This window comes from Melospiza georgiana, chromosome 1, assembly GCF_028018845.1.
Source record: "Melospiza georgiana isolate bMelGeo1 chromosome 1, bMelGeo1.pri, whole genome shotgun sequence".
In the NCBI taxonomy this organism is placed as follows: domain Eukaryota; kingdom Metazoa; phylum Chordata; class Aves; order Passeriformes; family Passerellidae; genus Melospiza; species Melospiza georgiana.
The window spans coordinates 57,887,511-57,904,775 of NC_080430.1; the positions used below are offsets into that span (position 1 = coordinate 57,887,511).

The window sequence follows — 17,265 nt, forward strand, 5'->3', positions numbered from 1 at the left end:
CATAGAAACCCTGCTGAAATCACAGAGCACAACCATACATGGCTTAAAATCTAAGCTTTAGAAGGCTGGCAAAATATTTGTGTACTTCTGTATTCCATGACTGCTCCTATGTTAAAAAGTCTCAGATCTTTACATTAAAAAATTGTTGTTTTTTCGTTTTTTCTCCTCCTTCACTTCAGGTAATATAGGCGTAAAGAGTTTCAGCTCATCAGATCTGACTGATGTAAACTAAATTTGGGTATTATGTGCAGTCAATATACCACAGTGAGGCCTTTGACTCACAGAAAGAAGTTGTTTAACTGGGGTGTGTGTTTTATCATGCTTATACATTTCTATATTGATGGTAAAAAGACAGGAATTATTTTAATAACATGCAGATCCTTTTTTTTTTTTTTTTTTTTAAATTTCTGGAGCAGGAATGGCATGCTTCTTGGAGCACTAAATAGGAAGGATGACCTACTTTAGTTAAAAACCACAGGCGAACTGAACCTACTTTTTCAAAGCAATCCAGGAAGCAATCCCATTAAAACGTGGTCTTGAAATCTTAATGTGCTTTTTATACAAAATTGCTGCGCTAGGAAGAGCTGAAGAAAGCTTTCATCTGACACTGGGCAAAGTCCCTCCATACGGGCAAGCAGCCCTCTCTCTGGGCCATTTGCGAGGTGACAAGGAAAGGCAATGTTGTTTTCTGTAGCAAAATGTCTTCAGCTTTTTCCTAATTTTTTTTTCCAGTTTCTATTGAATCAGTTAAATTCTGGAGCAAGAAAGTTTATTACCTTATTCTGCACCATTCTGAACCCTGTAGTGCAGGCAATAATACCTGTCCTGAGCAGCCTGACTTCTTCCATGTCTTCTCACCATGGACTCCCCAGGAACTTGCCATACTGAAACAACTACCTACATGTCTACTGCTATATTTTCTTCTACTCAGTGTCTTGTCAGCAGATTTAAGTGTTTTAGAAAATACCTGAAGTAATGTGATTGCAGCACTGTCTTCAGGATACCTAAGAAGGTGTCAGTGTTATCTCTGAAGGCTGTATGTCTGGAAATTAAAACAGACTATGGTTCTGAGGTCACTCTTAGTGTCTGTGTCAGGGGTGAGATTCAGAGCTCTGTACAGCAAAGGGCATTTACAGAATTTCTTATTTGAAGGCGAATTGGATTTCTGCTACTGGTGTAGGTACATGATGCTACTGAGGCAGATTTGCAGAGCAAAAAAGGTTGTTTGCAGTCATTCAGGAGCGAATCTGTGTACATTACTGCAATACAATGGGGCTGGGGGGAGTAGGCAGTCTTACTGAAAAACTGCAAACTGCCAAAGACTTTTGAACCATCTTGCTGACCATTCTAAGGCTGTCACTGTTTTGTTCAAGTGTGAATCAGACTTACTCATTTTAAACCACATTGCTGCAGATATCACCTAGCACAGCTGGCTTGTGATCCAATGAAATATGCTGCATTAGTGCATTTACCTATAAATTCTATCTATTTATTCTACCTCAGAGGTACCATTTGCAGCTTTAAACTATGTGCTGCAAGCACAAAATAGGAAGTACGTGCTGAATCTTGAGAGTTGGAAGAAGCAACACTCACTTTGCCAGTTTTTCATCTGAAACAGGTGAAGAAAACAAATGCAATTGATGTAAAAATACCTGTCAGTATTATCTCCATGTGTGTTAAAAAAAATATTGCCTTTATACTGTATAATATACTGTACTTTTAAAACATTTTAAACATATAATATTGCATATAAAGCATGATGCTTAACCTCCTGGAAATCAGTCTAAATTATTGAAAATACTAACTGTATTTTCAGATTTGCAAGAAATGGAATTTGTGATGGAAATCAAGATCTTAGAGTTAGAAAGGATGCTATAGATGGTATAACAAGTCTGTGGTGTATGTGCCTTCACGCTTGTCACTTTGCTGCAGTTCCTTCTGGCAGGGGCAGCTTGCAAACACTCCTTACAAAACAGAAATGGCAGCCCCTCTGCTGAAGGATGATCTCCCTGAGCTATGGTTTATTTATGGTTTATGGTATTTTACAAGATTTGCTTCCAGCCAAGTGGAAGAAGTGGCACACAAGCGATAGGAGGTTCATTCTAAGTGACACACATAAATATCTGCAGAGTTGTTACAACATTGGATTCCCAGCCTTCTCTGTGGTTTCCAAAGTTTTCAATTTCCTTCAGCATAAATCAGACAAATGTTGTGTACTTCAAACAGTGGTTACAAAGGCACATGTTGCATAATTCTGCTCCTGTGTTGGGGTCCCAGTCTCCAAAAGTGTTTGGAGCGCTGTGCTAGGCAAACACACAAAGTTAACAACCTGACTGATACATACAAGTACCCTTTGTTCTTGTGTGTGGCTTGAAAATATCTTTTGAAATTTGAAATTTTATGGTACATTTGACCTTTAATAATGGCAGTGATTTAATGTTCTACTAAAAGGCCATTATTGAGGTGGAGTGTCCATGTACCCAGAGGAACAGTCTGGGGTTTTGTTACTGAGCAATACTACTATTTTTAGGTAAGAAAAGTTGCCTTTAGCAGCTTCCCAGTCTGCTGTTTCTTGATGGAGATGCTAATTTCCTAGAGAGAGAGCTCCAGGAACAGAGCCTTTAAATATTGATGAAAATCAGGAGCTGTGCCATCTCTGAAAAGAGACAGGCAAAGATGAAATTCAACATAAAAATACACTTAGCATCTCAGAGCTCCAGGCTGCTCTGGGTCTGTGTGGGGTCAGGCCAGCTCACTGCCACGTTCAGCTGTAAATATGGAGCACACCAAGACGGCGGTGCCATGCAAGGGCTGCAGGTGGACTAACACAGGCGGCCCTCCAGCTCCTCATGCCTTCACCCTCACCGCCAGGATGTTGTGATAAGAGGAGAGAAGCTGCTCTGGCTCCCAGGCAAGAGGTGAAGAGCTCCTGAATGCCTCGGACACTTAGGACCAGAACCTTCCCCGTGCAGGGTAGGTGCCTTTCCCCAGGCAGCCACACAGACCGATGGGTCGGCAGCGGCACCGCTCCTGCCGTGGCTGTTGGGGGAGCGGGAGGCACGGCCGCGCTCCCGTGGCCACACACAGCCCACGCTCACCCGTGCCCGGCCCCGCTCGGCCCGGCCGCCGGGCCCGCCCCGCCGGCGCTGGGAGCTCCCGGGGGCGGGGGAGCCGCTCCCCTGCGCGCCCGCCCCCGCTGCCGCCGCCGCCCGGGGCTGGACGCCAAGGCATGAGGAGGAACCTCCCCGGCGGGCGGGCTGAGGCGGGTTTGGGCCCTGTGCGGCTGCGGACCGGCCGCCCCATGCGGGCTCCGTCCCCCGCGGTCGCTCGCCGCCGCTGCCGCCCGCGCCGGGATGGAGGCGCAGGACAGCCGCCGGCGGCACCTCCCCGTCCTGCTGCTCTGGGGTAAGTGGCTGGCGGGGCCGGCCGGGGGCGTCCCGGCAGCGTGCGGTGCGGCTCGCCGCTACCGCCCCGGGACTGCTGCAGCGGGACCGGCTGGGCATCCTCGCGTGTGCGCGGGCCCCGAGGACAGTGCTTCAAGCCGGGGCGTGGGGCTGAAGTTCGGGGAAGGAGCGCCCCCGCTGTGGCTTGAGCATCGCTTTGGGAGTGGGTCTCCGGGCGTCCCTTGCCGGCGTGTCGGGACGCAGCGGGGATCGCTTTCCCTCCGGGGCTCTCCGTTCCGAGCACAGCGGCGGCTTCGCAGTGGGAGCATTCCGGGCGCGCAGCGGCGCCGGGCGAAGCCTCGGGGCCGCCGGTCCCCTTCAGCATCGCGCCGACGTCGCCGAGGGGAGTCCTCGAATAGGGCGTCCCGGCCCCAGGGAAAACGATGTCAAACTTCTCGCCTTCTTCAGGCTTTCCGTCTTGGATCCCACTCGGGTTTTGGGGAGGTGTGTTTGGCTGTTGGGGAAGGTTTTTTCCTGCAGACTGAAGGACTCGTTCTGTTAGAGTAGTTGAGTTCCAAGCACGTAGTTATCAAGTGCAGGTATCCTTCAGATCTTTCTCTTACAGTGCCTCGGCTGCTAGAAAAACTATTTTATTGCTCCTTGTCAGGTAGATTGTTTTGGGGCTCTCAGATTTAATGTCTTGCAGTCATCTAAAGTTGCCAGAAGTCGGCTCTGATCATCTTCACTCAACACTAAACTAAGAGATACAGTTGATTCCCTGTGAGTCACACTCAAGGGACAAAAATTCAGGCCTGGTAGCTTTAGAAGATGTATATGAGGACTTCAGGACTTTGTTTGCTCTTTTAGACCCCTTCCAAAGTACAAAACTGGTAAACACTGCATGTATTTCTATGAAAAAAACCACAAACAAATAGACAGTATTGACAGTGTTCAGTAGCATCATCCTTAGCTGGTCTGTCGAAAGAATGACATGTCACATGCACAAGTTTCTGATTCTCTGTGGCTTCTGATTCTCTGTGGCTTCTAAAATCTTACCTTAGTTGCTCAGATTTCTGTTACTCCTCAGCTGAAAAGGAATAAAGAGATGGCCAACACTTGTCTTGATATGTAAAAGATGTAATCTTGAACTTAGGGAACTAGGCAATAATATTTTTGTATGGGGAGACTTTTTGATGTTATGGTGTTTTTTGCAAAGAAGAATTCCCCACTGGAGATATATTTTCAGAGATTTACTGGAGTGAAGGACAGTGTCCCTGTGGCTCAGGAAGCTACAGACGGACATTTTTCACCAGAGAGACACCGATAAATCAATTGTGCTAGATATTTTTAACTGTGCTAGTTCCATTCCTAATAGAATAACACACACAAAAAAGATTTTAAGAATATCTGTAAACTGATAATACATTACTTTTGCTTGGAATTGGAAGGGTAGATATAATCAAGGACTAATGAAATGAGATTGATTTCCTAGTGGAAAAACACTAAGAGTTCTAGGATGTGAAATTAAGGGTTTTTAATAAGAAAAGCCTGAAGTGGTAGAAAACTAAATTTCTTTTTTGGGAATACAAATACCGTTTTAAAACTAGTTATTTTGGAAGAATTTTTACTTTAATTGAATGATCATTCATAATTCACACTTCTTTTGATGAAGGGGAGAGCTGTGACCTCTGCCATTTAGGTGAAACCACCATTTCTCAGTGTTGAGCTCACTGAAGGCAGTGGGAAGCCTGTCTGGGTGGGGTGTGGGACTGTTCTGTAACCTCAGGTGACTACTTTCTGGATCTTTCTGCCTAGGATTCTTAACACATTATCTCTATGCATAACTACTTGTGGTGTTGTCCATCCTTAGTGAGGATGGCAAAAATGCAGTGATTGTAGGAGAAGTTGGGTTTGCTGAGTGTGGAGGGGAAACAATGCATCAGCTGAGGTACTTGGTACACAGGCATGCCATCAGTTCTGTGAAGTGCAATGGCATCCAGAATGGGGCAGAGCTGGAAACACCAGTGTCGGTTTCTCGGCTGTTTAGGTGACCTGGAAAGGTTCGGGGTGGCCTTGGACAGCCCACGCTTCAAAGGACGAGAAGAGGCTTCAGGTCTTTTCTTGGTCTCGGTGTTTATTAATAGTTTATCTAAAAGATTTTCTCTTGGCCCGACAGAGGTCTGCACAGCACGCCAGCCATGAGCACACTGAGAGCCCCCGGGGCGGTGACTTACCTTTATACTCAAAATTACATATACAATATTTATCATTTTTCCCAATACCTTTTACCCTTATTAACCAGTGCACTTTTAGTAATAACCAGTCCCAAAGTGCCAACATCACCACAGAAGATGGAAGCCAAGAAGAAGAAGAAGAAGAAGGACAGGACACGCCCCAATTCCTCCATCTTACTTCTTTAGACCCCCCTGTACAGAAACCTTAAACCCTGTGTTTCACACTAATTAACTTATCCCTTCACCATTCACCCCAGTGAAATCCTCCCATCCTCATACAGGTGTCGTCTCCCATGTAGGATCAAAGTCCAGCCACCAGACACTTCTGGCAACATCCCAGGACTCCCGAGCCCCCCAAGGGTGGTCTCGGTCACTCTGCACCTCCGTCCTGAGGTGCTGAGATCCCACACACCAGCTGTCAGGTGAAATCTCTAATTTGCCTAGCAGAGCTGTAGATACTTAGAAGACACCTACTGACTTAAGAAATAATCTAAGAAATAGTGTTGTATTTACCATCATACCAAATTCTCTTACTATACTTCTATGAATGGAAACTAGGTAAGAAGAAATGTAAGGGCTTGACCAGGACTTTTAGCAAAGTGTTTTTTTTACACAGGTCATTGTTTTGGAATCCCTGCCCAAATGTTTCTCCTTCATTCTTTATGTAAAACCTGCATTTCAGTAGTACTATTTGTATTTTGTTGCCGCAGGCCTCCAGCCGGGTAATAATTAGCATTGACTCCATGATTCAAGAAGGCTGATCAATCACTTTATTCTACTATATCATACTATATCATCTTATACTATACTGTACTTATTAAGAAACTCATAACCCTTGCAGACAGTCTGATACAGCTCTGACCTACTTGGTCTATCAATCCAAACACCGTCAGACGGGTGCAGCACGTGGAGGTGTGAATTGTTTCTCATTCTTTTCTCTGGTCTTCTCACAGCCTTCCCCAGGAAAATGCCTGGGGAAGTCTGTTGCTCTTTGAGGCCAGAGAGCTGCTGTCACAGTATTTGAGTTAAAAGATGCTACCAGAGTAAAGCTGGGTATTTTTAAGATTCTAGAGTAAGCTTTCTCAATATATTTGTATAAACGTACATCAAGAGAGATGGTGTGACCCTTATCTGGAGCAGTTCTTGTATGCAGATTTCAAAGATAATAGGTTTTTGCATTTCTTAATGCTGTTTGCACAGAGGTTAGCCAAGCTTAGTGCTTTGGTCACAGGTGAGCAACTGAACAGTTGGAAACAGCCTGGTCCTAATTACATTTTTACTTTCTGTTTTAAAGACTATACCTCATCTGCAAAGAATAATGAAAAAACTGTGTATAAAAGTCCAAATTCTCTAAGGTCCTGAGCTCCCCTTGTGTGAAACATGGCGTATGTAAGTCCTGAAGAGTTTGGATTCCAATGATGGAAAAAAAATATCCCAACAGGAAACAATTTTAGCAGGTTAAAGTTTGAAAACCAAATCAAGGGGGTTTTTTTCCATTATTTTCTTAAGAATATCATGCTGTTCTGCAGCTGCAAAGGGTGGAACAAAGAAAGGGAATACCGTCGTAGGAGTTCTGAATTTAATAGACCGAGGCAAGTGTGTGTGGGTAAAACAAATAAACCTTTGCAAAACGGAACGTCTTATTCTGAGACCAACCACAGAGTTCTAACTAAAACACTTCTCTACCAAAATGATGCTTCATATTCTAAAGATGTGATTGTCCACACAAGGCAAGCAGGAAGACAGGCAGCAGACCCCACCAACATCCATCCTGAAAGCAAAGTGTCTGGTGTAAACGCAGCCTGTGTTCCAATTTGCTGTTGGATCCAGGCATTCTTCCCACCACCCTTCACCCTGTTTGTGTCTCCTAATTCTTTTATTGGAGAAGTTGTTGGTTCTTTCCTAAGATCTGCGTGTGCAACAAGGGCCAGGTTCACACCAGTTCCCTTGAGAGGGTGAATCGCAGGACTGTCCCTGTAATGTCAAACGGACTGCAGGTGGTAGCACAGAGCACTGAATGCTCTCTCCAGCTCCAGCTTAGTCCCAGGCCTCAGGAGGAATGGCACTCCATTTTTTTAAGGTAACTCCAGGCTTTTAAACCCCGATTTACTGCAATGAGATCCAATCCTGGAGACCATTTAGCTAATGTAAACTCTTGCTCCTAAAATAGTAAGAACTTGCTATCTACATCCTCATTGAGGTTTTAAATACCTTTGGTGTCGCAGGACTCTGCCTGTAGGTTTGCTTTGCCTATGAGGCAAATCTCAAGAGACTATGAAGTGGAGATTGACTTCTACACTGAGATAGGCAGGTGCTGCTCTAGGTGCAGATACACACAAACTGCATGATTTGAAGGAAAGGGTCTCCAGCTGAGCTCAAGGGGAGCTATGGGAGGTTTTGCCAGTTGAGTTGTGTTTAAACATTGCACCACTGGTAGTTTTTTGTACCATTTGTGTTTCAGTTTCTCCCACCTGTCTACTGGTCACTGAGATGATTCATGGCTTGAGTTGCAGATGAATCAGTTTCCAGTTTGCCTTACCAAGGAAAAAAATTGAATGAGTGGTCTCTTACAAAACACTATTTGCTACCATCTGTGTCTTGGCTATTGAAATTACTACTTGAGCGACGCTTGAAGAAAGCAAACTGCTTTCATTTGGGGCTCAGAGAGATTAATTTTCACAAGTATAATGAAGCTTGTTTTAATTCACACCCTTTTAGTTTAGTGAAAGCTGTTACACGAACCATTCTATTTCAGAACAGAAATTTAGAAGTGTATTATTTTGTGTTTTATGGAAACAGCCTGTATTTTTTCTTAAATAAGAATCTCTTCACAGCTAGGATTTCATTGAAATAAACTGGAAAATATATATGGAAAAAAATCACATTATTTTAATGTGAATATATATGTAGAGCAACCTGAAAGCTGCTTGAAGGACTCTTTTGTGAAAATGTGCAAATAGTAGGAAAGAAAGGAGTAGCAAAGTGGAATAGGAGGAAGGTGCCCTTTCAGAAGTTTTTAGTCTTAATCTCCCTTCATATGTTGGCTTCCTTGAAACCAGTCTTAAAAGAGGAGACAGCTTTTTTCCTTGCTAAAAACCTCAAAAGAAAATGCAGTGGCACTGTTAGAAATGGTTCAAAAGGTGGAGAGGATTCCTTGTTCTCTTCAAAGCAGCTTAACATGATCTACCATATTGTCTTGGATGAGTGGCATGACTTGATAACAGCCCTTGGCCTCAGTTTGTCTCCAGGAAAACAGAATTTTGCCCGTATGGAGACAGATTGATGGCCTTCTGCAGATGGGGTGTCACTTGCTCCCCTATGATCTGAGCCAGAGGGACTCTCACCTGAAGAGGAAGATGTGGTAGGTGCTGCTGAGACCATAGCAGAGCACCAGGCTGATAAAAGCACATCTTGTTTGCATCTAACCAGGTTAAGCTGGGTGAGCAAAGGACTGTGCTGAAGCACTGGGCCCTACAATAAAGCATCTGTCTTTAAGATTTTCACACTCTAATAAATGTGACTAATTTGCCTTTATTTTGCAGAGCATTATCTGTGGTCAGTGTCAGAATAAGTAGGGAAATTAACATTGCCCTGTAGTGACTGTCACTCACTGTGTGAAATAATTTTGTTTCCAAATGTCACAAGTGACAGATCCCTTTTGCATCCTTTTGTGTCCAGAGAGATTCATCCTAGAGAGTCTAATAGTTATAAAATATTATTTCATTGTTGTTATTGTGTCAAAAGACATAGTTTGAGGTGTGACAGGGTGTGCAGCCTTTTTTTCGGTCGCCCTCCTGCCTTCAGCAGAAAGGGGAAGAAATTTCACAGCTGTAAAATGTTGTGAAGAAATGGGGCAATACTGGAACAGGAAATGGAGCCTTATAGAACTCATACAAGTGGTCATCAATAGGACACAAAGCTCAGGTTTCTTCTGAGACTTCAGGACTTGGACTTAAGCTTTGATCTGTAATTTTCCCTCTTGCTCACGCTCTGTGACTGGCTGTTCACCTGATGCGGCCGCTTGCAGTCGGTGTTGTCTGAGGAGCTGTGGCTGTCTCTGGCCTACCCAGACACACATTCTGCAGCTGTGGGGTGGAGGTGGCCTTTGCTTGAAGGGGATCTCAGCCTTCACGTCACGGTTTTGCTGTCTGGTAGCCACAGGGGGCTTGGAACAGATTTTCTCCTAATGCTTGTTTTTGGCAAGCGACTGCAAGTGTAATGCTGTCTCTCCACATCTCTTGAGTTCATGAGCTGTTCCAGCTTTACTCCTCAACGATCTCCATGTACCAAGAACATAACTAGTCCAATTTAATATTAGAAGAGGTTTCTTTGAATGTGTTTAGCCATGTGTATTGTAAACTAACACTGATACACTGTGTAGTGTAAACTAACACTGATAAAGCATTAAGCTTATGTTTTCAAGAGAAACAGGAAAAATGAATTTTTCTTTTTCAGTGAAGAGATGCTCAAAGCTTTTATTTCCATGGGGTTGTCAATTGTCATTCAGTATGTGTGAAATTGCCTCTATTCCTCTTTTATTTTTAGCTAGCACATCAATATTTAGTTTTATTATAAGCTATGTCTGTATTTCACGCAAAGTCAGAACTTACTGTATCATGTTAAAAACTAATGTAAATCTCTTAGTTTTGACAGTGGACCTAGGTAAATTTGCATTCAGGAATGGTAACCTTTGCCATTAGTAAATGTGGCTTCTGAACATAATTGCAGGGCTATGTTTGGGATGGGAATTTTTACCATAAAACAATTAGTGATGCACGATGAAGTAGAGAAAATATTGCTGGAATAGCCATCGGTACAGTTTCTATTTAACCGGCTCCAGTGTAAACCAGAAACAGCAAAAAAGTCTGAGCATTGCAAAGTAAAAAACGAGAATTAAGCTTCTCAAAATACTTGTTTTCTTTCTGTACTTCAAGATTTTTTGGAAAGAAATGTTAGTGCTTTTTTCTTGGATTTAAATATTTTTTAAAAATTGGGAGAGGAATCTCTCTCTGTGAAGTAATGTGACATTTTAGACTTCTTATTTTCAGTGAGTTTTAGTTAAGGTGGATTCTAACTCCTCTTTGTCTTACCTTCCTGATGGAGCAGTACAAAACGGGTGGAATGTGTACTGCAAGACCATAAGGATGCTTGTTGCTGTATGGCTCATGCTGTTCCATGCCAAATATGCCTGTGTAATATTTAGGTTTTATTTCCCTCCCAGCTACTTCATACTTTATCATGCAGTGATTCAGAAAACAAAAACTTATCAAAGCACTAAAAAGTGTTGGTAGGAACAATGTAAAATAAACACCTCTTGTAGGAAATGGGGGATTCTTGCAGTCATGAAATGTACACTGGAAATCTTTATGAAGAGTATCTGCCTTGAAGTAGATGTTCTAGGCTTAGTCTATAAATTATTGTAAGACCTTCTTCACCTTGTCCTACAGAAGATCTGGAAGATGCGAGGGATTCCTCCTGGTGTCAGAGTGTACCACTCCACAGCTGTATAAATAAATTAAGCTATTTGTAACTTCATGAGTGAAAGTATTGTTGACACATTTGCAAAGCTAGAGGGAAGGGAGTACTCATGTAATCTCCTTTTTAGTTATTTTTTGCATGATTTCAAAGTCCTTAGGAGGATTTCCTTCAGGCTTTAGGTGAAAAAGTTTGTCTGTCATATGGGAGCAAAGCCACAGAAAATCTCAACCTTAGAACATCTCTAAAACTGTGAAGGTAGGCAGATTTAGGTGAACTGTTTCACGGGCTGATCATGTTGGAGCTAAGCAAACCCTGATCTATAGGTGAATATAGAGAATAACCAGTATTGTTTAGTTGAATCTGCTGTTGGCCAAGGCCGAGCCCATCAGTGGCAGTGGGAACACTTCTGACATTACATAGTTATGATGGGGAAAAAAACTGCTGCAGAACAGCAGATAGAAGCGTGGAGTGAGAACATGTGAGAGAAGCAACTCTGGAGAGTGCAAAAGGAGTGGGAGGAGGTATTGCAGGAGCCAGGGCTGAAGTTCCCCTGCAGCCTGTGCTGAATACCAGGGTCAGGCAGCTGTGCCCCTGCAGCCCCTGGAGGATCACACGGTAGCAGAGATCCACCTACAACCCCTGGAGGGGCCCATTCCCAAAGGAGGCTGTGACCTTGTGGGAAGTTTGCAGGCTCCTTGGCAGGACCTGAGACCCAGAAGAAGGACCCACGCTGGAGCAGTTAGTTAAGAACTAGAGCCTGTTGGGACGACTCATATTGGAGAAGTTTGTGGAGGATCGTCTCCTGTGGAAGGGATACAGCACTGGAGAAGGGAAAGAGTATGAGGACTCGTTCTGAGGAGGGAGGAGTGACAGAGACAATGCGTGATAAACTGGCTGCTGCCTGCATTCCCCATCCCCCTGCACTGCTCCAGGAGGAGGAGGAGGTAGAGAAATTAGAAGTGAAATTAAGCTTGGGAAAAAGAGAGAGGTAGGGGGAAGGTATTTCAAGAATTGATTTTTATTTCTCGTTAACATACTCTGATTTTAATTGGCAATAAATTAAATTTATTTTACCCTGTTGGGTCTCTTGCCCATGATGGTAGCTGTTAAATGATTTCTTCCTGTCCTTGACCCATGAGCATTTAATTATATTTTGTCTCCTCCTGTCCAGCTGAGGAGGGCTGTAATAGAGTGGCTTGATAGGCGCCTAGTGGAATGATTTACTCGAGTAGATTGGCCTAAGTAATCTCCTATGCCAGAATCCGCTGCTTTGCAGCTTCCTATATACCTGTATACACCTATGAAAAATTACGATGTAGAGGGATCATGCTGCCATGCAAGGATCTGTTTTCAGTGTTTATTCCTTGGAGCAAGGGTTTTGTTGTGAAAAGCCACTCACACCTACTGTGAGCAGGTACATGTACAGCAGTATAAGTAGACGCGAAGCTCAGAAGTTTTGTAAGTGTTTCATTGTTCTTATGAGTTCTTCATGGCAGCATGTAATTTAAAAGGTTCTGTGATCATGTAGGTGAGTATCCAGGGCTCTGGAACCCTGGTAGTCAAGCTAGACTGCTGAAGAGAAATATCCCACATTTGGATGGTTAGGCCAAGTTAATTTTTCATAGCTGGCATAGAATTGAAACAAAACATGACTTCACTGGAATCATGTTGGGTGTAATGCCTCAACATGGTAACATGTAAACAGCATTAGGAATCTGTGAGAGGAGTACATGCAGCATGAAGAGAAGGGGGATGTGCAGGGTGGGAATTTTTGTCATCTGGTCAGAAAAGGAAAAAATAATTTTCCCAGGCCTTCTATTGTAGGGGGTTGAGTTAACATATGTATTGTAAATATATGAATGGCAGTGAAAGATCTTTGTATTGTATTAGTGACCCTGCCCTGATTCTAGTTATTGTAAATGGGCTGCAGCTGTGATGTCCTTGATTGGGCAGCAGCTGTAGCCCATGGAGGTAACTGAGATAAAAGGGGGCGGGGTGGTCAGGGAGAGCCTTGGAGAGGAGCCCTGACCGAGAAGCAACAACACCACTGCTGTGAAGATCTGCTGTGAGAAAACCACCAAGAAGGTATGAGACTCAGGAAATATAATTACGCAACAATATGAATACAACACAGGAGCACAAACCTTTGTGGAGCACACTACAGTGTGGTCAGAGCACAGCTCCTCCTCCTCCAGGCTGGCAGGGCTTGGGGCCTTCTGGCGTTTCTCTGGCGCTTCCTCCTTCTCTCCATCATTTCGCCTTCTCTTCTTTTCCTGAGTGCAGAAAAAGAAGAAGCCAGGAAGTGAGCTGGTCAAACTGCTTTTTATGCCACAACAGTGATTTTTCCCTGTCTCCCAGGCTTCCTGCTCTACACTAAACAAACACAAAGGCACAGAAACTTTGAGCTAGCATTATCTAATTTGGAAGCATTCAGGAAGAAGCTCATATGTCATTTGGAAGAGAGGGTAGAAATCAGGAATTTTGAAGGTCTGAGATTCCTAAATGGTATGAAAAGGGGTCCTGGCATCGGTTATAAAGATCTCTTACTGCAAGTGAGATAGGAAAACATTAATTCCTCATTTAGAGGCCAAAAGGAGGGAGAGAAGCTGCCTTTAGAATAAAGGGTTTTAAAGGGTAACACAGTTCAAATGCAAACATCTTACTAACCTTGGCAGTCAAAGTCCATTTATGACAAATGATATTTGAAGTTCAGGCCCCTGACTTGCACACCACTTGAATTCCAGCCTTGTCTCTCCCTCTCCCTCCCCTTAACCAGGAATTATCAGAACAAAAACACCTCAGCTGGGAGCAATGCAAGGCTAAGAAGTCTATCAAGACAAAGAATTCCAGAGGTGTGATAAAGGCTGGGGAGAGAAAAACAAGCAGTATAATTTAGATTTGAGTTCTCCTGTGAAGCTACTCACTGCCCACAAAGCCACAGGAGAAATAACACTTTCCTCCTCAGTATGACAGGGACATGGCAAAGCCACCACAAACTGAGAGCAAGCACACTCCCCTCACAAAAGGGCAGAGGCTGCCTGCAGTGACCACAAGAAGGCACAGCTCCAGGTTATGCCATGAAAGCGCATCTAATGTCTGCTTGTGTAGGGGCCTGAGTTAACTTATGTATTGTAAATATATGTGTGGCAGTGAAAGATCTTTGTATTGTATTAGTGACCCTGCCCTGATTCTAGTTATTGTAAATGGGCTGCAGCTGTGATGTCCTTGATTGGGCAGCAGCTGTAGCCCATGGAGGTAACTGAGATAAAAGGGGGCGGGGTGGTCAGGGAGAGCCTTGGAGAGGAGCCCTGACCGAGAAGCAACAACACCACTGCTGTGAAGATCTGCTGTGAGAAAACCACCAAGAAGGTATGAGACTCAGGAAATATAATTATACAACAACATGAATACAACATCTGGTGACCCCGATGTGATAAAGAACATGCAGCCAAACATCAAATGAAGGTATGGAATCCCCTGGACAGCCGAGAGCTGGGACTCTAGAAGAAGAGACAGCCGAGAGCTGTGGCAGCCTGAGAGCTGGGACTCTAGAAGAAAAGACAGCCGAGAGCTGTGGCAGCCTGAGAGCTGGGACTCTAGAAGAAAAGACAGCCGAGAGCTGTGGCAGCCTGAGAGCTGGGACTCTAGAAGAAAAGACAGCCGAGAGCTGTGGCAGCCTGAGAGCTGGGACTCTAGAAGAAAAGACAGCTGAGAGCTGTGGCAGCCTGAGAGCTGGGACTCTAGAAGAAAAGACAGCCGAGAGCTGTGGCAGCCTGAGAGCTGGGACTCTAGAATATAGTAAGGTCTTTAAATCAAGGAGCTGTAACAGCAGAAAGCTATAAGATTATGGCTTTTCAGAGAGCTGTAAGACTATGGCCTTTGAGGAGAAGAGCCTGGGAACATCTAGGGATTTGTGTGTGTGTTTAAAGACAGCCGAGAGCTGTGGCAGCCTGAGAGCTGGGACTCTAGAAGAAAAGACAGCCGAGAGCTGTGGCAGCCTGAGAGCTGGGACTATAGAAGAAAAGACAGCCGAGAGCTCTGGGAGCTGGGACAAAAATGTCTATGGTAATTTTAAAATTGTTAAAAGAAAAGGGGGAAATGTAGGGGGTTGAGTTAACATATGTATTGTAAATATATGAATGGCAGTGAAAGATCTTTGTATTGTATTAGTGACCCTGCCCTGATTCTAGTTATTGTAAATGGGCTGCAGCTGTGATGTCCTTGATTGGGCAGCAGCTGTAGCCCATGGAGGTAACTGAGATAAAAGGGGGCGGGGTGGTCAGGGAGAGCCTGGGAGAGGAGCCCTGACCGAGAAGCAACAACACCACTGCTGTGAAGATCTGCTGTGAGAAAACCACCAAGAAGGTATGAGACTCAGGAAATATAATTATGTAACAATAGGAATACAACATTCTATGATTGTAGTATCTTGATTTAAATATTTGCCTGTCAAGGGAAGAAGGAACTTTAAGTGTCTTCAAGTACCTCATGGTTTTAAACACTTCCTCAGGAGGGAGTGTGCAGTGACCCTTGTCTGTGAAATCTTCATGGGTCATTTCCCCTTCCCAAAGTTATTAAAAAAAAGGGTTGCTTCTTTCTTTAAATAACTTTCTTCCCAAAGTTATTAAAAAACAAAAAGTGGACTTCTCTTTCAGGCCACCTCACTGGAGCAAACTGAAGTCTCTATTGGCCTTGAGGGACTGGTGTTTCACACTCTTTCACAGGTGGTTAGGTATGGAATAAAGTCTATATTGTGCTTTTTTTCCTTATTATAGGGAAACCTTACATCACATCACGTTTTCTTCTGTGTTTTCCTGCCTTTTTGACTAATGATAGGCATCTCTATTGCAATAACAAGCAGCCATTAGATATATCAAATGTGTGCATCCAGGTGATCATGTGATACAGTGTCAAGCTGTGTTCCTGGATGCAGATGGCCAGCTTCAGGGGCTGTCACAGAGATATGATGTTCTTCAGTTGATTTGGTCACATTTTCTGAGAGGAGATAGTGGTGAAATGGGTACTGGCACCAGACTGCTGCTGGCTCACACTGTAGTTATGACTGATGCTGGTTTCTGCTTGTGACCTTAGACAGACTTCTTACTAGTTCTGTCATTATTTCCACAGTTCATGTAAAATGGAGACCTCAGTACCTCACAAGGCTGTAGTTAACCTGAAGAACTAGAGATGTTTAGGGGGTGAAAAAAAGATTTTCCACTTTCATTTGTGTATTTACCTGTAGTCATAAATCGTGAAGAGCTATGGTCTCATTGTTCTAGATGTTACACACTTATGTGGCAACTACTGTATTCTGAGACTTAGAAGACCAGGTTTTGCCAGGAGAAGTTAGATGAAACCAGGAGCACAAAGCCTTTGGCAGGCCCATAGATACATGGTGAATAACAGTCTTTGCCTTATGTCCTAGGTGACCCACACAGAAGTTAATTCAGTGGATTTGGGTTTGTTAGGAATGTTGTGCTTGCTTCTGCTGGCTGTAGGCACCTCCTGATGTGTGTAATCATGTGGAGCTCTCTCCCTTCCACCTTATATCACAGAATAACCTGAGTTGGAAGGGACTCACAAGAATCATTGAAGCCCAACTCCTGGCCTTGCACAAGACAGCCCCAAGAATCACACCATGTACCTGAAGGTATTGTCCAAATGCTTTTTGAATTCCTTTAGGCTTGGTGCTGTGACCACTTCCTGGAGGAGCCTGTTTCAGTGTACATCCTCTAGGTAAAGAACCTTTTCCTAATAATCAACCTAAACCTTCCCTAACACAGCTTCAGGCCATTCCCTCAGGTCCTGTCACTGGGCACCTCAGAAAAGAGATCAGTGCCAGGCCTTCCACGTCCACTCATGAGGAAGTTGTAGACCACAAGGAGGTCTCTCCTCAGTCTCCTCCATGCTGAACAAGCTAAGTGACCTAAGCAGCTCCTTGTATGGCTTCCCCCTTTCACCATCTGGACTTCAGCGAAGCCTTTGACAGTGACTCCTATAGCATGCTCCTGGAGAAGCTGGCAGCCCACAGCTTGGACAGGTGCAGTCTTTGCTGGGTTAAGAACTGGCTGGATGGCTGGGCCAAGAGAGATGTGGTGAACGGTGTTGCAGCCAGTTGGTATCTGGCTCTAGTGGGACTCCCCAGGAATCAGTGTTGCACCCAGTTTAAT

The 17,265-nt window shown here is 44.1% G+C and overlaps 1 protein-coding gene across 4 annotated transcripts in view; it reads left to right on the top strand.

Annotated features, from left to right (window-relative positions):
• Positions 1–2,768: 2,768 nt before the first annotated feature.
• Positions 2,769–17,265, top strand: part of RAMP3 (receptor activity modifying protein 3) — a 182,584-nt gene continuing 168,087 nt past the window's right edge. For 2 of the 4 annotated variants that reach the window (XM_058026717.1, XM_058026724.1), the window contains exon 1: positions 3,293–3,405. In XM_058026717.1, the coding sequence (XP_057882700.1) occupies positions 3,354–3,405 (52 nt within the window). In that variant the 5' untranslated portion in view covers positions 3,293–3,353. Of the gene's footprint in view, positions 2,974–3,292; positions 3,406–17,265 lie in introns of those variants that run through there. The other 2 variants (XM_058026710.1, XM_058026703.1) reach the window with 2 other exon arrangements.